Genomic DNA, 26,173 nt, shown 5'->3' with positions numbered 1-26,173 from the left:
ATAGTGCGCTAAATTCAGCACACTGTTGGCTTTCTAGCGGTATATAACACCACATGTGCCTCATGAAAGGTCCTCTTTAAGGACGGGCTACTCGGTAACTTTGGCTTTGCCTTCAACGATCAACATGTCACCCCACGACTCTGTCACTACTGTCACCACCGATTAATTTTACGTTCTACCCTTGCGGTAACACTATGACCCCATTCACTTACAACTTCTAAGGTGACGCGGTGATCTTTGGTCACAAGTCACGGCCAAAGTCTTCGCGTCCCCCGAACCTTAGCGTTTAGGTTATGTCACAGTCGCCGCCATTTTTAGTCAAACTATCGCTGCGCCTTTGCTATTCTTTCCTTCAGACGTGAGAAAATCGGACTCCAGTGTGGTTTAACCCTTACCCGGAGTACTCCCCTAAGTTTTCAGTCACTTCCCCCCTGACTAGAATCTTCTGACCTCCATTTTGGGCCCCTGGTCTAATTAATAACTACTAATTACTGTCTAATTTGACTGAAATTAGCATATGCAGATGTGTTTGCCGAGGTTTGTGGGCTTTTTCCTCCACGTTTGGCCGTGTTAGTAGTCGGTGGGAGGAGAGCTCACGTTACAGCCATTTACCACAGAAACCATTTCCCCGCCTACAATTACCGCCAAAAAAAAAAAAAAAATCCGACCCTCTCACGGCCGTCGCGCCCGGACACTAAATAAACGCATATTCCTCGTCCGCCATTAATTTATCCGCACGGAGGAAATCACGAAAAAAAAATATTTTTTTGCCGTTTTTTTGTAGCGTGTTTTTTAGTGTCGGGCGGAGAAGTTTCCCCCTCAGCAGTCGTAGCAGCAGCCGCCCCTGTGTCGTCGCCATGTGTAAGATGGCCGCCATGCAGGAGGAGGCGGCGGCGGTGGAGGAGAGCTGAGCTCACGGCGGGAGCAGGTAATGGAGAGGATGAGCGCTGAGGACGGCGGCCCTGTCACCCCCTCCCCTCCCCCGGGCCTGGATCCTGCGGCCTGTGTGTGTGCAGTGTCAGGCCGCTGTGACCGGGGACAGGCCCGGGCCTTCTCCTACTGCGCACAATGAGAGGAGGACGGCCCGGCGCCCTGTCTACAGAGTCCTAGGCAGGCTGTATATAGAGAGAGGGTCCTGGATAGACCGCACAGGGGACTGCACCCTGGAGTGGGGCAGGGTCAGCGACTGTCATGGCGTCTACCTGTAGGGGGGTGATGGAGTGAGCTGTAATATCACCTAACTACTCAGAGATGGAGGGCAAAGTGAGGAGAATATAGTGTAGATAGAATGTACTAGGTGGAGTATATAGTGGACATGTTATATATATATATATATATATATATATATATATATATATACTGTACATGTAATATATACTGAGTATATAGTGTACATGTTATATATACTGTACATGTAATATATACTGAATATATAGTGTAGATAGGATGTACTAGGTGGAGTATATAGTGGACATGTTATATATACTGTACATGTTATATATACTGTACATGTAATATATACTGAGTGTAGAATATACTGTACATGTTATATATACTGAGTATACAGTGTACATGTTATAGTGTACATGTAATATATACTGAGTGTAGAATATACTGTACATGTTATATATACTGAATATAGTGTACATGTTATATATACTGTACATGTTATATATACTGTACGTGTAATATATACTGTACGTGTAATATATACTGAGTGTATATACTGTACATGTAATATATACTGTGTAGTGTAATATATTGTACATGTAATATATACTGAGTGTAGTGTAATATATTGTACATGTAATATGTACTAAGTATAGTGTAATAGAATATAAAGTAAGGTTAGTATAGCTTATGTATAATGTACTAGATGGCGTATAGTATAATATACTGTACGTATAACATACCTAGTGTAGTATAATATACTGTACATGTATATATCTAATGTATTGTAATATACTGTACATATACTATATATTGAGTATAGACTACATTTAATATATACTGAGTGTATACTGTACATGTAATATATACAGTGTAGAATATACTGTACATGTAATATATACTGAGTATATACTGTACGTGTAATATACTGAGTGTAGAATACTGTACATGTAATATATACAGTGTAGAATATACTGTACGTGTAATATATTCTGAGTGTAGAGTATACTGTACGTGTAATATATACAGTGTAGAATATACTGTACGTGTAATATATTCTGAGTGTAGAGTATACTGTACGTGTAATATATACAGTGTAGAATATACTGTACGTGTAATATATACTGAGTATATACTGTACGTGTAATATATTCTGAGTGTAGAGTATATTGTACGTGTAATATATACAGTGTAGAATATACTGTACATGTAATATATACTGAGTATATACTGTACGTGTAATATATTGAGTGTAGAGTATACTGTACGTGTAATATATACAGTGTAGAATATACTGTACATGTAATATATACTGAGTATATACTGTACGTGTAATATATTGAGTGTAGAATATACTGTACATGTAGTATATACTGAGTATATACTGTACGTGTAATATATTGAGTGTAGAATATACTGTACGTGTAGTATATACTGAGTATATACTGTACGTGTAATATATTGAGTGTAGAATATACTGTACGTGTAGTATATACTGAGTATATACTGTACGTGTAATATATTCTGAGTGTAGAGTATACTGTACGTGTAATATATACAGTGTAGAATATACTGTACATGTAATATATACTGAGTATATACTGTACATGTAATATATTGAGTGTAGAATATACTGTACGTGTAATGTATACTGAGAGTAGGATATAGTGTACGTGTAATATATACTGAATGTAGTATATTATACATGTAATATATACCCAGTATAGTGTAATGGACTGTAGAGTCGGGATACTGTAGTATAATATACTACAGTACTACTCTACTATGGTAGAGTTTAGTAGTGTAGACTAAGTATAATATAGCATCTGTATAATAGATTGGAATATAATATAGAGCGTATTGTGCAGTTCAGTAGTGTAAGTTATACATTTAGGGTACAGTAGAAAAATATACCATAAGTATAATATAATAGAGGAAGGATAGGCAATTTTTTCTATTTTTTTCTTTGTGCCAATTTGAATTTAAAAAATCAGCATGCGGTGTAATAAATGTAAGAGTGACGTCCCCTATACTGAAGTCATATATCACAAACCATAATACAGATAATCAGGACGCATGTGGTTACTGATGTTTCCTAGGACACACCTTTATTTTCCATTAGAAGCAATGAAAGTCCATGTACAGCCCCCAGTTAGTGGTAAATGTATCCAGGAGCACTGTATGGCTGCAACTTTAGGCCGGGGCCCCATAGGCCGGAAACGCCGTGGGAAAAATCGTGGCATTGTACAGTAACAGCAAAGTGGATAGGTTTCATGCGAATCCCATGCCCACTTTGCGTTAAAATCCGCAGCGCGAACACTCTGTGATTTCCAAAACCGGCGCGGTTTTGGAATTCGCAGCATGTTAATTACATCTACGGAAGCGCTGACGGCTTTCCCGTACATATAGTGGTAACAGAAAGTCCGCAGAGTAAATCTCTGCAAATTCTCTGTTCAAAGTGCTACGGGAAGAACCGCGATGCGTTCCTGCTGTGGTTTTTCCCACAGTGCTGCAGAATGTCCCGTGGGGCCTTAGCCTTAATGTGCTGACACAATATGAATCTATGTATGTAGCCCCTCCACACAGAAGAATGCCCTACAGGGGCCCAAAAAACATTTTCCAAAAATTTCTGATGCTGCAGAAATTGACATTTTGGAGGCTTGCCACTCACAAGCTATTATTATAACAATCTTGGTTCTCTTTAGACCTCAGAGTATATTAAACTGGACCTTTCACCACTTGGGGCACATGCGGTTTTATACCGCTAGAAAGTGCCCCAAGTGATGAAAGTGCGCTGAATTCAAAAACTGCATGTGCCCTAAATGATGAAAGGTCCTCTTTAAGCGGAGGCGACAAAACTTAAAGGGATCCTATCATTCAGACGACATTTTTTCTAAGTACTACGTCGGAATAGCCTTAAGAAAGGCTATTCTTCTACCTTATGTTGTCTTCTCCGTGTTGCCATTCGCCTACAATCCCGGTTCTTGTCGGTATGTAAATTGGCTCTCTCGCAGCACTGGAGGCGGGCCCCAGCACTCAGACAGCACTGAGGGTGTCACCAATGCTGCGAGAGAACTCTCTCCAGCGCCGCCTCCTCTTCTTCCACAGCATCATCTTCAGCCTCTTCTTCCAGCGGTGGCTTGTAACTTCCAAGGCCTCCACGAGAAAATGGCCGCTTGCATAGTATTGTAAGCGGCCATTTTCTCGGGGCCTGTGGGCATGCGCAGTCTGCTCTGCCCAAGGCCTAGAAGTAAGACGACACCGCCAGAAGAAGAGAATGAAAAGGCTGTTCCTGATGAAAATGGAGGCGGTGCTGGAAAGAGTTCTCTTGCAGAATTGGGGACGCCCCCCAGTGCTGTTTGAGCGCTGGGGCCCGCCCCTAGTGCTGCCAGAGAGCTATTTTACATACCGACAAGAATCGGGATTGTAGGCGAACGGTGGCACGGAGAAGACAACGAAAGGTAGGAAAAGAATAGCCTTTGGCTATTCCGACGTGGTACTTAGAAAAAATGTCGTCTGAATGATAGGATCCCTTTAAAAAAGCCGTGTGTGCAGGTTGTTTCCATCAACCAATATAATGTGGACCTTGTGACAATAGAGTTTGTCACGATGTAAACTTGGCTTACACTAGCGCTGGATGATTATCATCAAGTTCATGTTAAGGATAAGGCCCCACAGGGCGTCCTGCAGCAAAAGAGCGCTGCGGGAAAATCCATTGCAGCAATGCATCGCGGGTCTTCCCTCAGTGCTTTAGACAGAAAATTTCCTCTGCAGACTTTCTGTTTCAATGACACCTATGGGGAAACCGATGGCATTTCTGTAGTTATAATTGCCGTGCTGTGATTTGCAAAATGGGCATGGTGTCCACTACAATCCCATATCCACTTTGCCCTGACTGTAAAACACCAGCTTTTCTAAAGGTATAATTGATATGCTTTGATTTTCCAAAACGCAAACTGCAGAATTTTTTCTGCAATGTCCCATCCACTTTGTAAGTACTTTTAAATGCAGTGTTTTGTTTTTTACAGCAGGTCTGTATTTTCGCAACATGGGCGTGATAGCCTTTCCTAAGTACAGGCCATCAATATTAGATCTGCGTGGGTCCAATACCCAAGAACGTGATGCTCCCTCGCTGCTACAGTTTGTCCATAGGTGCTGCAGCACTACCCTATTGAAGTCTTCACTGTGCTGCTTCGGTACGAGTGATCTGCAACACCCGGGACGCCCGCAGATTTAATATTGGCGGCCTTGATAAACTGTAGAAAACAGATTGAACCTTTTTATCTCAATTGCAATTAATGAGCGATATTAGGATATACTTTTTTTTAACATTTCACCTCCCCCCCCTTCCTATTTAAATGCCTGGCATTGCCACCACATTTAAGATAGGCTTAGTTCACATCTGCATTCGGGGATTGCGTTCCTTTCTCCCCATGAAAAGTGTGGAGAGAAATGCGCTGCAAGCAGGACTTTTCCCTCAGCATTTTTAGTGCAGAAACCACACGGACCCCATTATAGTATGGTAACCGCTTTTTTATGCGGATTAGGTTTCCGTTCAAACTCCGCTTGGGGACGGAAACCCAGGCACTGATGTGAATCAAGCTTTATTCATGTATTAGTAATCCTGATTTGCCAACTGTACACTACCCAAAGGTAGTATGAGACAGGATGCAAAATAATTTAAATATCTGATCATATCGATTTATTGAGCTGATTTTTATTTAATTTTTTTTTATTATTATTTCAATTGTTTTGTGCCTGTCAGGCTTTTAATTGAGATTGTTATATGAAACATCTGTTGTAATAAATCTGCACCGATGTGTTCATCAAGCTTTATAATGTTAAAGAGATTCAATCTTTAAAATGCAATTTTTTTTGTCCCTAACACGTAGGAATACCCTTAAGAAAGGCTATTCTTCTCCTACCTTTAGATGTCTTCTTCGCGCCGCTGTTTGGTAGCAATCTGGGTTTTGGTCGGTATGCAAATGAGTTTTCTTGCAGCATTGGGGGTGGTCCTCAGTGCTCAAACAGCACAGGGGGCATCCCCAAAGCTGCGAAAGAAATCTCCAGCGACGCCTCTATGTTCGCCTGGAACGGCCTCTCCCTGCGTCTTCCGGCACTGGCTTCGAACTTCTAGGCATGCGCAGTCGGCTCTGCCTTCAGGCTTTGGGCAGAACCGACTGTGCATGCCCAAGGCAATTTTCCTGTGGCCACTTACACAGTAAGCTGGGGTAAATGGCCATGCGCAGTTGACTCTGCCTGAAGGCAGAGCCGACTGCGCATGCCTAGAAGTTCGAAGCCAGTGCCGAAAGAAGACACAGAGAGAGGCCATTCCAGGCAAAGATAGAGGCGTCGCTGAAGAGCTCTTGCAGCTTTGGGGACGCCCCCTGTGCTCTTTAATGGCCTATTAGGATATAGAATCAATTTTAGATCTGCCAGGATGAGACATCCAGCCTTTCGGAATATTGGCTCACAATTGTTTTCCACTGTAAGGGTATGTTCACACAGCAGTAATGGAAGAGGAATTTGAGGTTGACATCCACCTAGGGCTGGGAAATGAATTGAAAAATAGCAAAAGATGAACATCAAACAGGATATCTGACGTGTTTCTGTTCACGTCCGTTATTTCAATTTGGTTATTATAATATTTGCAAAGTTGCGTAGGCAGTTTCGTTCAAACTGAACAAGTCCAAACCAAAACTGCTATTATATCCTTCAGATCCCAGAGTATAAAAAGCAGAGGCCCAGGGTAAATGGCCAAACATAAAAAAAAATGTAACTCACCTCTACTGCGCTCTGGCGTAACTCCCTGTTGCATTTGGCCTGAATAAAACCACTGGGCAAACCTCGCAAGACACATTTGGAATGATTCCTATTGAAGTAAATGGGAGGCAGATTCAGGATGGAATTCGAAACTGATTTTTGTTGTCGGATTTTAAGAAAGCTCATCCAAATTCATCAGAAAAATTCAGTATAGAAATGGACTTCGATGTTGATTTTAAAGGGATCCTATAATTTAGACAACATGTATTTCTAAGTACCACACCGGAATAGCCTTAAGAAAGGCTATTCTCCTACCTTTCGTTGTCTTCTCCGTGCCGCCGTTCGCCTACAATCCCGGCTCTTGTCAGTATGTAAATTAGCTCTCTCGCAGCACTGGGGGCGTCCCCAATGTTGCGAGAGAACTCTCTCCAGCGCCGCCTCCTCTTCTTCAGCAGCGTCATCTTCAGCCTCTTCTTCCGGCGGTGGCTTGTAACTTCTAAGCCTGTGGCCTTGGGCAGAGCAGACTGCGCATGCCCGTAGGCCACGAGAAAATGGCCGCTTGCATAGTATTGTAAGCGGACATTTTCTCGTGGCCTGTGGGCATGTGCAGTCTGCTCTGCCCAAGGCCTAGAAGTAAGAAGACACCGCCGGAATAAGAGAATGAAGAGACTGTTATTGACGAAGATGCTGTCTGAGCGCTGGGGCCCGCCCCCAGTGCTGGAACGTCACCAGCAAGGGAACCAAAACACCTCGACGTGGCGAAACGCTGATGAAGCCACGCTAAAGCAAAACGAGCGCCGGGGTGTTTTGGTTCCCTTGCTGGTGACGTTCCGTTGCTGACCCCTTATGGTACACATACACTGCTAATATGTCTATCGGTATGTATTGTGAATAGACTTATTATATCTATTATTGTACTCCCTATTTATATTCACTCAGGATACTATTCATTATAGGTTTACTATACCTTATATGGAGAGACCTTGTTATAAGTGGTGAGATCTTGTTATATATGGGGCTAGTATTTTGCACCTTGATTATCCTTTAGGTGTATATTTGAATAGTGCAGTGTATATACTTACTTCCAATTGTGAGGAGTAGATCCTTTTTTATATGCCCTATATATTCTAGGGGATGTCATCTCCGGTTCATCACTAGTGAGAGGGCTACGGTATTGTCCGCCTGTTTTCATACAGGCGGACCCCTCTGTGTTGCCCTCCATTGTGTGTTATATGTTTTTGTACGTGTTTTACTATTTTTCAATAAATATATTTGATATTTTTATCTAATTTTTTGTGGTCCGTTGCATGACCAATCTGTAAAAAATGGAAATCATGATGCCAGTGCTAACAGCGCCTATACATCAGAAACGTGACAATGAGGATGGTCAGTCTTTGTGTGTATCCAGTTGATGGACCAGAACAACAGACATGCCTATTCTAGTCTGATTGTAGTAAAATGTGGTTTATATGTTGTGTAATATGGTATAAATGCAGCTTATTAAAATGTCATATCATGTTATCTACTGTCATATGTCGGGAGTGGGTGACGGACATTAACATAGATGTATTACTCTCAATGCACCTGAATTTTGGCTTGATTTGTGCCAAAAGTCAATTAATTGAAATCTGTGCTTTTTTTTCCCAGTCACTGTACATCTGCATTGATGGTCATGGATCACTAGCAGTAATGAAAGTTCAGATAAACGTAGGGACAGAACTTGGCTGGCTAGTTGGCCATTCCCCTATAGAGTCGTATGTTTATCTTGGCAGAGTTTGCATGCATGCTAAGCTTTAACCTTATATTTATCTTCTATGAAGATAAAGAATTGGACATGTAGAAATAAAAATATTCCTTTAGATCCCCCACCCTTAAGGATATGTTCACACTGAGTATTTTGCAGGCAGATTTTGACTCGGAATCCGCCTTAAAATCTGCCTGCAAGACTACCTCCCATTCATTTCAATGGGAGTCTTTAGCAGTTTTTTCCCACTGGTGATTTTTTTTTGTGCTAGCGGGGGGGAAAAAAAGCAACATGCCCTTTCTTCCGGCTGATTCCGCGGCTCCAGACACCCTCTTGCTGAGGCCAATCCGTCTGGGTCTAATCAGGAGTGGGATGCCGATGCACTGCAAAGGTTTCCACCGTGTGAACTTATCCAAACATCTGTCATTGTTAGGAAGTTGTGAATCGAATTCCAGTACTGTGGGCGCTATCGGCAATTGGAGCCCTGGCGGCCCTTATAGCAGCGATTAGAGTGCCGGTTACACAAGGACACTTACTCTCCATTCACAAGGAGGTTTTAGGTGGACATTTGGTCCCCTGATCGTGGCGGGATCTGGTGGTTGGACCCACAGCAATCTGACTCTTATCCAGAGAACAGGGGAATAAGTGCCTTTAACGGCACAACATCTGTAACAGCCGATTGCTGGGAGCCCCATCAGGGAGACTCTTTATGATCTCCTTATTGTCAAGGGACACATCTAACAAATAAAGATTGTTCAAAGCCGAGAACCCCTTTAATCCAGTCCATTGTGTAAATAGTTTGGACTTATTCAATACGAAGGGACACCATAGAGTCTTTAGCAGTGTGTGCATTATGTTCTAAAAAATGTAGAATTGCCTCCTTCTGTTAGACCACAGTGACACGTAGACCTTTCTGAAGTTACAATAAGACTCTTGTGCCTCATTGTTTGTTTTTTCTCTTTTCTTCTTCCTCCAGACATTCATCATGAATCTAACTTGATACTACTGTTCTACCGAATTTCATCATATGCTCAGTAGAAAAACCTTTTACGGCGCAACTTGGAACATAAGAAAACCTTACCAACTGGTGTTTCATTCTCACTTGAATTTTTTTTTTTTTTTTTTTTTGCAAACTTTATAATAAATTCTAAAGCACTATGGCAAGTAAACGGAAAACAAAAACTCCTTGCATGGTGCTTGCAAGCGAGCACGATCCTGACGTAGGTGTCAACTCTGACGGGGAGGAAAGTCCACCTCTGCCTATTCCAGCGGAGCCACCCGTGCCAGAGAGCACAGTGCCTGAGAGCATATCCAGCGAAGACGATGCACTAGAAACCAACGATTCAGACAATCAGCAAAATAAAGTAGTAGAAGGTGGTTACGAATGTAAATATTGTTCATTTCAGACGACTGACCTAAATATGTTTACCTTTCATGTGGATTCTGAGCACCCGAATGTTGTATTAAATTCTTCCTATTTTTGTGTGGAGTGTAATTTTCTCACTAAACGGTATGATTCACTTTCTGAGCACAATACGAAATATCATCCTGGAGAGGAGAACTTTAAGTTAACTATGGTGAAGCGCAACAATCAGTCAATATTTGAACAAACTGTAAACGACCTGACATTCGATGGGAGCTTTGTCCAAGAAGAAAACCAGGAACAATCTGAGTCAAACTCCTCTGCAATATCCATCAGTAAGACCCCAATCATGAAAATAATGAAGGATAAATCAGAGAAGAAACGAATCAGTGTACAGCAGAATGCATCTGAAGATGGCACCGAAGAAAACGACTTGATCACGGAGAATGAGTCTAAGCCAAAATCACAAGAAAATAGAGAAGCAAAGTCAACTACGGTTGTTCCTGAGCCTGTGAAAACAAGTGCTACAATTGTGACAAGTGCCCAAGAATTACAAAGTACTGTTATTACCCCTGCTAGTGTCCTTCAGCCTGGGGTGGCACAAGTGATCACGGCCGTACAGGCGCAGCAAAATATCCTGTCAAAAGTCTTAATCCCCATCAATAGCATTCCTACATACAACGCTGCTTTAGACACCAACCCACTTTTGTTGAGTAACTACAACAAGTTTCCGTACCCAACAGTTTCCGAGATAACCCTTCTCGCTTCACAAACTAAATGCACAGAAGAACAAATTAAAATCTGGTTTTCTGCACAAAGACTAAAACATGGTGTTAGCTGGACCCCGGAAGAAGTAGAGGATGCTCGAAGAAAGCAGTTTAATGGCACTGTCCATACAGTCCCCCAGACAATTACAGTTTTCCCAGCTCAGATTTCATCCGCTGCCAACGGTTTGCCTTCTATTTTACAGACGTGCCAAATAGTTGGCCAGCCGAGCCTCGTACTTGCACAAGTAGGAGGAACGGGCGCAATCCCTGTGACAACGCCAATAGCGTTGACGGTGGCTGGTGTTCCAAATAATGCCCATATCCAGGCAAGCCAACTTCCCCAAGCTGTGTCGGAAACCAAGAGAGTTGCTGCTATCCCGAGCGCACAGCTTCCCAAGCAAGAGCCCACCATGATAACCGATGTGTTTGGTATGAGGTCAAAGAAAACTAAAGAACAATTGACGGCCCTCAAAATTAGCTATCTAAAGAACCCATTCCCAAGTAATAGTGAAATTGACCGGTTAATAAGGTTTACTGGGTTGACAAAAGGAGAAATTAAGAAGTGGTTTAGTGATACAAGATACAACCAAAGAAATTCCAAGGGGAGTCACGGCATCCATTTCCCAAGTGATCCTAGTGGAACTATAGTTATCGATTCGAGCGATGAAACAACAGAATCCCCGACTCCTCCTGTTGCTGTCACACCACAACGGAGGCAAAGCTGGAACGCCTTCCCAGATTTTACCCCACAGAGATTCAAAGAGAAAACGGTGGAGCAGTTGCAAATTCTTGAGGAAAGCTTCCTCAAGAGCAATATACCATCAGACGAGGAATTAAACAAGCTTAGGGTCCTCAGCAAGCTAACAAGACGAGAAATCGATGCTTGGTTCGCTGAAAGAAGACGATCAGGTGGTGTAAAAGATGAGCCTGTAGCTTTTGAGGAAGAAGGGTTTAAAGAGGAGATGGACCCTGAGAATGCTTATGTAAAAGCAGGGGCAGCTCTAGCTAATAAACTTGGAAAAAAGACCCCGGAGCAACTACATGCACTCAAAAGCTTCTTTGTTCGCAACCAGTGGCCTACAGGAGAGGACTATGACAAACTGTCGGAGGAGACTGGTCTTGCAAGAAGTGATGTTGTTGGCTGGTTTGGAGATACCAGGTATGCGGTGAAAAACCATCATTTGAAGTGGTTCTACCAATATCAAGTGAATGGCAGTCTCTCCCCCAATGCGGTTAATGGACAGGGCTTTGTACGGAAAAGAGGACGAGGCAGGCCCAGAGGTAGAGGAAGGGGGAGACCCAGAGGTCGCCCCAAAGGATCGCGGAGAGGCAACAGCTGGGAAAGGCCACCAGCTCCTGTAAAACAGAAGACTGGAAAAGCGGTACTTAAAGACTACTACTTAATGCACAAATTCCTCAATGAGGAAGACTTGGATGAATTAGTTTCGAAATCTCAAATGGGTTATGAGCAGGTGAGGGAATGGTTTGCGGAACGACTACAAAGAGAAGACGCTGGTTTGGATCCATTTGAAATTGAGGATGAGGACGATCTGTTAGATGATCAGGATGAGGAGGAAGAAATAGATACTGACGAGAGCGATACCTGGGAACCACCGAAACATGTTAAAAGGAGGCTTTCAAAAATGGAAGACTGACATGTAAGTACAGTCCCTGTAAGTCTGCATGCCGCGCTTGTACACTTTGTATTATGGCTTTTGCATTATTAACGTTCTCTCTTCCAGTTTGTGAATTGGGTTCACACTGCTTTATTTTGTTCCATTGTTCTAATCTTCAAAAACTAATACAAAGATGGATGCAGATGAAGAACATCAGGGTAAATTTATCATATGCCAGTGGACTGGTGTAGGGACTGAGAGATTTATGAAGAGGCTGGTGTAGCGCTCCAATCTACCATGAATTGTAATAAATCTTTCGGTACAAGGCATTCACACGATGTGGTGGGCAAGGATTAGAAATGGGCATGTGGTGCACATTTGGTGTAATAAAGTGCCTTGTGCTGAATGTTTACCTTATCCCCCCGGTTCACATCTACGTTTGGGCTTTCGTTCGGGGAGTCCGCTTTGGGGGGGGGACTCCCAAATGAAACCTATCCACATAAAAAAAGAAGGTGGATATCCAAGGAAACCCGCGGATCCTATAGACTATAATGAGGGTCTGTGTGGCTTTCACATGGAAAATGCGGAGAGAAAACTGCTGCCTGCAAGACGTTTTGCTCCGCATAGTTCATGTGGATAGGGGAGCAGACTAACCCGAACATAAATGTGAACCGGGCCTAAGCCAGAAAACTGGCAAAGAGGGGAGTGATAAATCCCCCACACCCATTCCATCTGCATCCGTCATCATTGGGGCAAGTGTATTGTATGCCAGTCTTAATAATCGGCCCGACTGGTGCAGGTGCTGAAAGATTTATGGACATCTAGAGGACATCCTGGCACCAGGTGGGAACGGGCATAGATTACCATTCTAACTCCTATCAGAAAACTAGTTCAAGTTATATTAAAGGTGTTGGGCCGAGCTTGTGGCTCATACATGTAGTGTCCTCCTGATAACCAGCCATGATGTCCTTATTGTGGTCAGGTTATCTTCCCATACATGTAGTGTCCTCCTGATAACCAGCCATGATGTCCTTATTGTAGTCAGGTTATCTTCTCATACATGTAGTGTCCTGATAACCACCCATGATGTCCTTATTGTGGTCCAACTAAGATGGTTGGAGAAAATTTGGGCAGCAGTTACATGTTTGTCCAGCAGATGTCATCCTCTCCTTGCTTATATGATTTGCACATTCAGGTGATTTATTGTGACGCTGTTGTATTATGGTATCGGTATTACTTGGCCATCTAACTTAATGGTGATTTCTGTATATTTTTCCTTGATAACGTTAAAGATCTATATGGATCTGACGTGGATCAAGCATAGAGTTTTATATTGAAGGAAAAAGGCCGCACTCCAAAGTGTATCAAACAAAACTGGTGAAGTTTATTCCATGTGTAAGCCATGTTACAGATCCACTGAGCCTTTGTGAAGTATGGAGCTGCTGTGGACTGTCTTTGATAGCTATAGACATGATATTAGGCCTCATGCCATGGTAACTGTCCTTGCACAGAGCCTTTATGTCTGCCTACCTTTCCATATTATGATGTCATAGCTAGAGATGAGCGAACACTGTTCGGAACAGCCGTTTCGAACAGCACGCTCCCATAGAAATGAATGGACGTAGCCGGCACGTACAGCTGTTCCGAACAGTGTTCGCTCATCTCTAGTCATAGCTTATTTATATGTGTATGCGTTGTACCGCTGTGTTGCCATGCTTTCTCTCCTTGAACATTGGGGGCGATTTGCTAATCCTGAAGTTTTAGGCTAAAGCCCCATGTTGCAGAAATGCAGCTTTTTCTGTTGCAGATTTTGCTGTGGTTTTTTGAGCCATAGCCGGGAGTGGATTGAACAGAAGATAGAAGTTTAAGACCTTCCCATATATTCCACATTTCTTTTGCAGCCACTCCCGGCTTTGGCTCTTAAAACCACAACAAGATCTGCAATAAAAAGAGCTGCATTTCTGCAACGTGGGGCTGTAGCCTTAGACAGCGTAAACTGAAAGCGGTCAGCTGGAATCATTGTTAAATCGGTACTATTCCGTTATCGGGCCAGCAGCAGCGCAGTTCAGCAGCAGCTTTCGGGACAGCAGTTCAGCAGCGGGAATTACAATGACATCCGAGGACTGCTGGCCCGATGCTTGTGCCCAGTAACCAGTACATCGATGACCCCCCTCCCCCATCCTTCTCCTCCTGCCAGTGCTGCCCCCCAGCTCTCCTTACATCTTCCCCGTACCCTCTCCCCGCCACACGACTAGGCCTCACCTCAGCGCTAGTACCGAGACCGAAAGGAAAGACACCGGGGCTCAATCCAGGCCCTGACAAGAAACACGCCGACTATAGGAACGGTGAGCTACAGCGAGCCGGAGGGACAAACTTTCTGCAGCGTCCGGCGGCTATCTAGTAGCATTCATTGCTCAAGATTTACGGTGAGGCCTATTACAGGGAGAGGGTACGGGGCAGATGTAAGAAGAGCTGGGGGGCAGCACTGGAAGGAAGAGGAGGATGAGGGCATCGATCGATGTACTGCCTACTACACACAAGCACGGCCTCTATCATCGGGCCAGCATCGGCTTAGTCATGTGGCGGGGAGAGGGTACGGGGTAGATGTAAGGAGAGCTGGGGGGCAGCACTGGAAGGAGGAGGAGATGGAGGGGGGGTCATTGATGTACTGGCTACTGGGCACAAGCATCGGGCCAGCAGTCCTCGGATGTCATTGTAATTCCCGCTGCTGAACTGAACTGCTGTCCCGAAAGCTGGTGCTGAAATGCGCTGCTGCTGGCCCGATAACGGAATAGTACCGTTAAATCTAGTACAGGTGGTCTCCTCACTTTAGTGTGTCATTTAAGACACATTTGTCCAACTTTACACCGCCTGCTTTGGAAAGATTTTGTTGCACGTTTTGGCATTTTATTCCACTCAGTTTTTTAGTTAATTTAAACCTGGCTAAAAATGTGGCACAAGACAGAATTCTGGTGTGACAACATGGTGGCTCAGTGGTTAGCACTGTAGCTTTGCAGTGCTGGAGTCCTGGGTTCGAATCCTGCCAGGAACGACATCTGCAAGGAGCTTGTATGTTCTCCCCGTGTTTACGTGGATTTCCTTCCATTCTACAAAGACATACTGATAGGAACAAATGTACATTGTGATCCCTATACGGGGCTCCCAATCTACATTTAGAAAAAAAAAAAAAGAGAATTCTGTTGCATTTAGCTTACATTCTGATCACCCCCCCCCCTTTCCAAATCCTTCTATAATATGACTTGCCCCTTTTATATAAAAATGGTCTGAGAGTTGTATTGTGGTTCATACATAATGTAACTGTAGTACTGCTTGTTAGCTAAAAGGGATTGTGTCACCAGTGCCGTCCTATCACCATAGCCCTGCAGATAGATAGGTTAGTGTCACCAGACCCCAGAATATCACCCCAGCCCTGCAGATAGATATGTTAGTGTCACCCGAGCTCAGCATATCACCCCAGCCCTGCAGATAGATAGGTTAGTGTCACCAGAACCAGCATATCACCCCATCCCTGCAGATAGATAGGTTAGTGTCACCAGACCCCAGCATATCACCCCAGTCCTGCAGATAGATAGGTTAGTGTCACCAGAACCAGCATATCACCCCAGTCCTGCAGATAGATAGGTTAGGGTTACCTGAATCATACAGTATTTTCCCCTATATTGCTGAGATATCGCTGTTTTTGCCAATATACAAATTAGCTGTTCGGGATAACAAGGGTGTTACTATTGCTTCGAAGAGATAACAACACCCTATTGCTTACTGGTGACACTAACCTATCTATCTGCAGGGCTGGGGTGATATGCTGGTTCTGGTGACACTAACCTATCTATCTGCAGGGCTGGGGTGATATGCTGGTTCTGGTGACAGTAACCTATCTATCTGCAGGGCTGGGGTAATATGCTGGGTCTGGTGACACTAACCTATCTATCTGCAGGGCTGTTGTGATATGCTGGTACTGGTGACAGTAACCTATCTATCTGCAGGGCTGGGGTGATATGCTGGTTCTGGTGACACTAACCTATCTATCTGCAGGGCTGGGGTGATATGCTGGTTCTGGTGACAGTAACCTATCTATCTGCAGGACTGGGGTAATATGCTGGGTCTGGTGACACTAACCTATCTATCTGCAGGACTGGGGTGATATGCTGGTTCTGGTGACAGTAACCTATCTATCTGCAGGGCTGGGGTGATATACTGGGTCTGGTGACACTAACCTATCTATCTGCAGGGCTGGGTTGATATGCTGGTTCTGGTGACACTAACCTATCTATCTGCAGGGCTGGGGTGATATGCTGGTTCTGGTGACAGTAACCTATCTATCTGCAGGGCTGGGGTGATATACTGGGTCTGGTGACACTAACCTATCTATCTGCAGGGCTGGGTTGATATGCTGGTTCTGGTGACAGTAACCTATCTATCTGCAGGACTGGAGTGATATGCTGGTTCTGGTGACACTAACCTATCTATCTGCAGGGCTGGGGTGATATGCTGGGTCTGGTGACAGTAACCTATCTATCTGCAGGGCTGTTGTGATATGCTGGTACTGGTGACAGTAACCTATCTATCTGCAGGGCTGGGGTGATATGCTGGTACTGGTGATACTAACCTATCTATCTGCAGGGCTGGGGTGATATGTTGGTTCTGGTGACACTAACCTATCTATCTGCAGGGCTGGGGTTATATGCTGGTACTGGTGACAGTAACCTATCTATCTGCAGGGCTGGGGTGATATGCTGGTTCTGGTGACACTAACCTATCTATCTGCAGGGCTGGGGTGATATGCTGGTTCTGGTGACAGTAACCTATCTATCTGCAGGGCTGGGGTGATATGCTGGTTCTGGTGACAGTAACCTATCTATCTGCAGGGCTGGGGTGATATGCTGGTTCTGGTGACAGTAACCTATCTTATCTGCAGGGCTGGGGTGATATGCTGGTTCTGGTGACAGTAACCTATCTATCTGCAGGGCTGGGGTGATATTCTGGGTCTGGTGATACTAACCTATCTATCTGCAGGGCTGGGGTGATATGCTGGTACTGGTGACAGTAACCTATCTATCTGCAGGGCTGGGGTGATATGCTGGTTCTGGTGACACTAACCTATCTATCTGCAGGGCTGGGGTGATATGCTGGTTCTGGTGACAGTAACCTATCTATCTGCAGGGCTGGGGTGATATGCTGGTTCTGGTGACAGTAACCTATCTATCTGCAGGGCTGGGGTGATATGCTGGTTCTGGTGACAGTAACCTATCTATCTGCAGGGCTGGGGTGATATGCTGGGTCTGGTGACACTAACCTATCTATCTGCAGGGCTGGGGTAATATGCTGGTTCTGGTGACACTAACCTATCTATCTGCAGGGTTGGGGTGATATGCTGGGTTTGGTCACAGATTACCATTAGGCTAAGGCCCCACATTACAGAAAAGCTGCATTTTTTTATTTGTTGCAGATTTTGCTGCTGTTAGGTGCAACTTCAAAAGCAAAAAAATGGGAAATACATAGATAGCTTCTTATACTTCTTCCTTCTGCTTAATAAGTTCTTGTCTTTGGCTCAAAAAACAGCAAAATCTGCAACAAGAAAAGCAGCATTTTGGTAGCATGAGGTTAGCCACACAGTGGAATCTATTGCTGATTTTTGAAGTGGATTACGTCCCAACATCTGATGCAGATTCTTCACTGATTTTGCCCCTCATTGTTTTCAATCTGATGTCAGAGATTAAGGCAAGACACTGAAAAATAAGTGACCTGATGAATCTTGCTGAGGAGTCCTCACACAGTCCAAAAGAAAGCGACAGAAAGTCTAAAGTGTGGCTTTTCTCATTCACTTTGCTGGTGCTGTAAAAACACTGCTTTACTGCAACGTAGTGCCTAAGGCTAAGACCCCGTGTAGCCGACTGCAGCTAAAAAATCACTGTGAGAAGAAAAATGCATTTCAAGCTTTTCTTCCCACAATGTTGGGATGTGTTTAGCCAGAATCTCATTCACATTGCTGGTACTATAAAATGCTGGTAAAAGTGATGCGCTGTAGAAAATCTATTTGGTTATTTCTTGTACTGTTTTTGTTGTTGTTGCAGATTTTCCTGCAGTGTTTTTAGCCATAGTAAGGGTAAGTTCACACAGAGATTTTTGGTCAGGATTTTGAGGCCGTATCCGCCTCAAAATTCTGACCAAAAAGACGGCTCCCATTGAAATCAATGGGAGCCGCTCAGGAGCTTGCCGGCTCCCGGAAAAAGAAGCGAGGTGCTCATTCTTCAGGCCGCTTTTGCCTTTCGATTCGGCCTGAAGTCACTCCCTCTTCCTGACTAGGCTCATTCGTTGGGCCTAATCCGGAGAAGAGCGTGCGGCTGGATGCTGGTGCAGTGCACCGGCATCCAGTTGCAGCTACCTGTATTTTGGTCTGGAACCTGAGGCGGCCTCCGCCTCAGGTTCCAGACCAAAAAACCCTGTCTGAACCCGGCCTTAGGCTAAGGTCCCACTTTGTGGAAGTGCAGTATTTTTCCTTTTATAGAAAAAAAACTGTGGAAAAGCTGCATTCTAATTTTATACACTCAGATTTTCTCCATAGATTTAAAGAGGACCTATCATGGTTTGGAGTATAGGCAATTCTATATACTGCTGGAAAGCCGAAAGTGCTGAATTCAGTGCACTGTCGGCTTTCCCGATCTGTGCCCCGGGTGAAGAGCTTTCGGTACTGTAGCTCTTTACAGTCAGAAGGGCGTTCCTGACAGTCACCTCCATCTGCTCACAGTGCTTGTCCATAGACGAGTATTATCAGGTTAGGAGGGGGCGTTCCTCCCCGCTCACACTGTAGAGCGCCTTAGGCGCTGCTGTGGAGAAGGACGTACCTGACTGTCAGAAACGCCCTGCTGACTGTGAAGAGCTACGGTACCAGGACCAATAGCTCTTCACCCGGGGCACAGATTGGGAAAGCCGACAGTGCGCTGAATTCAGCGCACTGTTGGCTTTCCAGCAGTATATAACACCACATGTGCTCTGGACCATGAAAGGTTCTCTTTAATAGGGAAGAAAAATGCAGGAAAAATGTTTTGTTTTTTTTTGTTTGTCTTTGGGTTTTCTTTTTTGCTAGTGTCATGACCTCTTCCAACAGCTGACTGGGGGAGTCCTGCATGTTGGACCACCTCCAATCACATATAGGTCGTCCATGAGTAATTCCAGCAAAAATATTTAGTATTTTAGTATTTACTGTACAATTCCCTTTAATTCCTCATCCTATAGATCAGCACAACATCCTCCAGGAAATCCACCCGTCCTTCACGTCCTGAAGATAGTCTTGTTACCCGGATGACTTCTGTGTAATGATCTGTAATGAGAGGTTCCTGGTAATTTCAGGGTGTAGCCGGCACGTCCTGGCTTTTCTAGTAGCTGCAAGGTAGATCTGCAGGGATTGGACACGGCACCTATTGTCTTGTTGCTAGTAAATAATGTTTTATAAGATTTTACACAGTGAGGAAAGATATCAGAGAGCTGGCCTTGTTTATATAATATCCTTAGAAGACCTCGGTGTGTACTTTTGTCAGAATACGACGTATGAGACATTGAGTAATGTGAATCCGCTTCTGTGTGATGGGTATCAGCTGGTCGGTGCAGGGTCTGGGTGTCAGAACAATCTGATAATTTTGTGAATGGGTCATTGGGATTTCTGGGGCCAGAAAATCCTTAATTTTTCAGGGTCCCTCTTGCTGGGATTCGCTTCCATACCTGTCGCGGAGAGGTGTCCGTATACAGATGACATTGGCCTCACCAGTATATACCATACTTAGGGATCACTGAGGCCAGTAATGGGTGTCTGTGTGGACAGATATTGACACAGGGACATTATTATTGTCATGGAAAGTGTTTTTCTACCCATTTGCCATCTGTTGATGTATTTGGCTTGTAGGTGTTTTATGTGCACTGGAAAAGAGAGGTCAAAGTCTCACAGACTACAGTAACATCAAGCCTTTGCTGCAAACTTTTTTTTCCCTATACACAAGGGAATCCGAGCGCGGAGTCCTGTATTCTGTGACTAAGTTTGTATGTAACCTGTTCACATACAGTGGAAAAAAATGTTCAGGCAGGAAAGATAATCGGCATTTGACTTTTTGGCCAAATACGTGAAAATGAAAAGCAAAGAGGTCATCGACTCCTGACAACATATCTGGAGCAAATCCAGGACCGAATTCAGGACGCCAACATTGGCTTTCTGTTCTAGAAATACACACTTGTGTACTCTTAGGAATACCACACTGGATGGTCACACGCGGAATACAAATACCGCCGTGTGAACATACCCTTAGAGACCACAGACACAACTGTATGTGCATCAGAGTGTATGGGAAGAATATGCAAATCTGTCTTCCATGATGTAATTAGGAAGCCAGTGCCTCAGTCATGCAGCCCAATAGAGGGCGCTCACTGAGAATGTGCAAGTCTATCTTCCATGATGTAATTAGGAAGACAGTGCCTCAGTCATGCAGCCCAATAGAGGGCGCTCCCCTTTAACATCATGCCCGACCCTCCCAGAGGCCTTTGCTGCAATGATGTGTTAAAGGGAGTGCCCTCTATTGGGCTGCATGACTGAGGCACTGTGTTCCTAATTAAGTAATGGAAGACAGATTTGCATATTCTTCCCATGTTTCTTTGCACAGTGCAGCGCTCATGGCTTAATAAGACTCCACACACCTAATTGGTGGTCTCTCCCTAAGGAGTGACTATATCCCTTTAACCCCATCAGAGTGTATTCTGTGATAAATTCACATCTATGGGACTTCTGGATCCATTATGGGTTGTATGTAGGAACCCTAAACATTTTCTGTGTGACCTGTTTTTCCCCTGATATATATTTTGGGAAACAGTGCGATTGTCTCCATAAACCCAAGAATGTAGGGTCTTTCAGAAATCCTACTTGGAGGATGGTTATAAAGCATGGCACACAAGGTGAAAAGTCATTACTAGCCTATTGATATTAACGTCCGATCCTTGGTATAGCTCATCCGTATAAGCTTGGTGGGGGCCGAACAACTAGCACCCCCAGCAGTCAGCCATTTACGGCTGGACTATACAGTAGATGGAGCAGATGGCGCCCCCCTATTGTGCAATGGCCATGCCGTGTTACTGCAGTTTAGCTTTCAGTCACTTGAGTCAACTCCTTTTAATTTCTCTCTGGTTTTATTCTATAAGTTTTTGCTCTGAAGTCTTGACTCGCAGTTCAGTTCAAGGTCTTTGCTTCCCACAAAGCTTTGACTCTCATACTTCGTAGGTGACTCAGATTGAGTCAAAGTAAATCTGACTACACAAAGCACCACGGCATGAGTTATAAGGCGCCCAGCAGGAAATGGACATGTTCAGATACGTACAGGATGGCACTCAATACCACACCATATAAAACCTGATGATTTTTATATCGGAATGACCAATGGCCGGATTGTATTTGCCCATCTGATCATGGTCACACCTATTCCATTTAGTTCATATTGGACATTTATCTTGCTGTAAGTGTCTCGATCACGTGGAATTGTATCAGGTCCCGTCAATGTTGGCTTACCTTTTCCCTGTCTAGGATGTGTGTAAGGCACAGGGTTTTTTTGGACCAGATTTTGAAGCGCGAATCCACCTCAGAATCCGGTCAAAAAAACGTCTCCCTAGGCTAGCACGACTGTCGCGACATTCCGCTCCTGATCAGGCCCAAATGAATGGGCCTAGTTGGGAGGGAGTGTCGCGCTGCAGACGTCCGTGGCTGATTCAGCCGCGGAAAGGACTGCTCGCTTCTTTTCCCGCGAGCGGGACGAAACCGCTCGAGGAAAAAGGAACCTTACGGCTCCCGTTGAAGTTAATGGAACGCGTTTTTTTTAGGCGGATTCCGCATCCAAATCCGGTCCAAAAAACCCAACCTACTGTAATAGGTCATGACTGCCAGAGTATAAGTCTAGGGCTACATAGCGATATTTATCATGTGATTTTTCTGTGTCATTCTTGTATCACACGACCTACAGACCCCATTGACTTATAATGATTCTGTCATAGAAACAATAGCTCTGCACGACCTGGGTTTGGTTTACGTCACATCTGAGAGAATCCAAACCCCTTCCGATGTGATCCGGTCCCTTCACCGGCAAGCATTAAAGGTTGACATCCTATCTTGCTCATTTTATTTATATACCTTCTCTTTTTTCCAGGAAGGAAGGTGACGTCAGCAGAGAAGAGGACGGCGTTGCGTGGTGTCCAGTTTACTGTGAAATGCATGGAGATCCTCTCTTGTGAAAACCACAGAGCGGTGCGTTGGAGCGTCGGCAAGCTCTGCCGGAACGGAGTAGTCGATCTGCATGCTGTGCCAAAGTAGCCACACTGCAGACAGAGGACTTTACTGTAAATACAGAGTCGGTGATGTGGGCAGCACATAACTTGTACAATTCAGAAGATTTTAATACATTTTTACTGACTTCTATTTTTCTTTCTTCCCCTGTTTTTTTTTTTTGTTTGTTCCCCTTTGCAGACCTTTAGTTAGTGCGGGAGAGGGAGGCCTGAGATAGCACCGACAGTGACCACTAGTTTTTTTGTTTTTGTACTTTTCGCTGCATATATATATAGCATAACTACGTGCTAGGTAAACAGTAAACATTTGGTTGCCTATTTTCTGTCTTTTTTTAAAAAAGCTTTGAGTGACCAAACTTTTTTTTGTTTGTTTTCTAAAGAGAAAGCTACACCGCATTAAACAGCATCAATCGATTTCTTCTGTGATTTGTGTTTGCAGCTTTAAATGAACCATTTTGTTCCCCCCCTCCCCTTTAGACCTCATCCTTATACTGTACAATCTATATACTCATACAACACACAAGTAGTGCAAATAGGACTAAAGGTTTCTATTATGTTATCAGGTGAGAAACAATATTTTTTTGTGTCCTCCTTTGTATTTTCTTGCTGTCTGTGGGGTTGCCAAGTGTTATTGTTTAGCAGGGAAGCCATTTTTTCCCCCTTAAAATGCCTTTGTACAACGGCATGGCAAAAAGAAAAAAAAAGTAGACTCACCTGCCAATAAATGGTGTCTTACATGTCTTACACTCGTATGTATATTCAGCTTTGTACTTTAAGATTGATTTGTTCTCTAAAGTGTTGCCCAACTCCTCGGTCCATTGTTACTTTGCCTTTTTGTTTGGTTTGCATAAGCATTTCGAGTCTTGCGCACTTTACATGTGTAGGGTTATAATGTGTCTACGGAATTGTTCAGAATTTCCTTTGTTACACTAAGACTAAACACAGGTTTCTGACTTTTTCTTCTGCCCCTTTATGTTATTTGAGAGATTGTCTTTAAGATTTAAAGGGGTTTTCCAGACTACATAATTGATGACCTATCCTTAGGATCTAAGGATTGGCAGAGGTCCGAGACACCGATCAGCTCTTGACAAAGCTGCAGTGTTTCACTGAGTACTTACAACTGATCCACAGTCATCCTGTCTGTCAGAATCCCCCCCACCCCCATATATTTTTAATTGATAGCCTTTCCTAAGGATAGGTCATCCATTAAAGGGATCTTATCATTAAAATTCAATTTTTTCTGCCTACCACGTAGGAATAGCCTTAAGAAAGGCTATTCGTCTCCTACCTTTAGATGTCTTCTCCGCGCTGCCATTTGGTATATAATCAAGTTTTCAGCGGTATGCAAATGAGTTCTCTCGCAGCACTGGGGGCGTCCCCAATGCTGCGAGAGAACTCTCCAGCATCGTCTCCATCTTCTTCAGGAACGGGTCTTCTTCCGGTGGAGGCTTCAAACTTCTAGGCCTCAGGCAGCCGACTGTGCATGACTGCCGGCCACAAGAAAATGGTCACTTACAATACTGTGTAAGCGGCCATTTTCTTGTGGGCGGCAGGCATGCGCATTTGGCTTTGCTCTAGACCCGAGGCCTACAAGTTTGAAGCTACCGCCGGAAGAAGACATGAAGAAGACCCATTCCTGAAGAAGAAGATGGAGGCAGCACTGGAGAGTTCTCTCGCAGCATTGGGACGCCCCCAGTGCTGTTTGAGCACTGGGGCCCGCCCCCAGTGCTGCGAGAAAACTCAACTGAAAAAATTTAGTTTTAATGATAGAATCCCTTTTAAATAAAACCTTTTTAAATTTGTCGACCGGATAGTTATGTAAGGGGTTATCTGGGGACTTGTTGTTTTTTTTCTTTTAAGAGTCTAGCTTGGGCTGCTGACACTGACTTCCCCTTCCACCTAACTGTTCTCCGTATTGAATGGTATTATGTATATATGGGAGCTGACTTTACAATGGTGGAGGGACTGGTTGATACTGTGTCAGAATCAACCAGGAACCACAACAAGAACCCAAGCAGAAAGTATGTAGAAATAAAAAAAAATACTGTCCCCAGATAACCCCTTTAGGCTGCGGCCCCACGTGGCATAAATGCTGTATCACAGCAAAGTGGATGCGATTCTTGCAAAATCATAGCATGTCAATTATACCTACAAAAACGGCGGCGGTTTCCCTATAGGTATAATGGAAGCAGAAAGTCCTCAGAGGAAAACTCTGTAAACTTTGTCAGAATTGCTGCGGGAAGAACTGCGATGCGTTGCCGCCATCGTGCTTCTTTGATGCATGTCGCCACATGGAGCCTTAGCCTTACGGGGGTTTGATCTCTGGAGCTCCAAAGATCATGACAATGGCGTGACCACCACTTCATTCATTTCTATAGAAGGGATGGAGATAGCAGTGGTCATGTGTGTGCACTAGTGCTCCGTTCACACAGGGGGATCGGAGACCGTCATTCTTATGATGGCTGTCACTAGGATCAGGCCTTTGTGATGTAGCCTGTGGATAGGGCTTAGTGTTCATTGAATCATTGGCCTGGATATGATTCCCTGCAGAGACAAAAATAAATTTAAGTGCCTTTGCTAAAAAAAAAATTGATATTTTAGCAGAAAGCCGCAGCCCACGTTCCAGCAGGTTGTAAATGGTTACTGCTGTTATCCGATGGTGTCTGCTGGAGCCATGATCTGCGTCAGAAATAGTCCAGATTATTTATGGAAGAATAGAAATTGTACAAAGGAAAAAAAAAAAAAACAGGAATCTTCTTTGGCCATTCTTAGTTTTCATAGTGTAAACTTCAGCAGAAAAATTATATTTTGTGACACCATTTTTGTTTCTTCAGCTGATACGACTTTAGTAAAATCCATCTCTGAACAATGTCAATCTAGGTCCATATTTTTTATAGGTCTTTATTGTCCTAATACCCTGCCTAGACTTTAGAGGTAAGCGCTAAAATTCTGTGTGCCGACTCCTCCACTAGAGGGAGCTCACTGTATCCTGGTATTGTTTGGTTCTATATATAAATAATATGCAGTAAGCCAAAATAATTTGTCTAAACTTGGCTGCTTCCTTCCAAAAACAGCACCACACCTTTCCACAGGTTGCATCCGGTATTTCAGGTTAGTGCCATTCAAGTATAAGGGGCTTAGTTGTCCCACGCACAACCTGTGGACTGGTGTGTCTTGTTTGTCAGTAAGCAGTCATGTCTTTTCTAATCCAGGACATCCCATTGAAATCAATGGGAGCCACTCAGGAGTTTTTTCCAAGAGCCGTTTCTTCTGGCTCCCGGAAAAAAGAAGCAGGGTGCTCATTCTTCAGGCCGAGTCTCCTCGCGATTCAGCCTGAAGACACTCCCTCCTCTGGACTACGCCCATTCATTGGGTATAATCTGGAGCGGAGTGCGCGGCTGGTGCAGCACTTAACAAATGC

The 26,173-nt window shown here is 44.0% G+C and overlaps 1 protein-coding gene across 1 annotated transcript; it reads left to right on the top strand.

The window, feature by feature from the left end:
- Positions 1-674: 674 nt before the first annotated feature.
- On the top strand, positions 675-24,086 carry ZHX1 (zinc fingers and homeoboxes 1). Its single transcript, XM_075270122.1, has 3 exons — positions 675-928; positions 9,654-12,465; positions 22,617-24,086. The coding sequence occupies exon 2, from the start codon at positions 9,835-9,837 to the stop codon at positions 12,460-12,462; it is 2,628 nt and encodes an 875-aa protein (XP_075126223.1). The 5' UTR covers positions 675-928; positions 9,654-9,834; the 3' UTR covers positions 12,463-12,465; positions 22,617-24,086.
- The last annotated feature ends 2,087 nt before the right edge of the window (positions 24,087-26,173 follow it).

This window comes from Leptodactylus fuscus, chromosome 4, assembly GCF_031893055.1.
Source record: "Leptodactylus fuscus isolate aLepFus1 chromosome 4, aLepFus1.hap2, whole genome shotgun sequence".
Taxonomy (NCBI): Eukaryota; Metazoa; Chordata; class Amphibia; order Anura; family Leptodactylidae; genus Leptodactylus; species Leptodactylus fuscus.
This window is presented reverse-complemented; position numbering and strand designations above follow the sequence as displayed.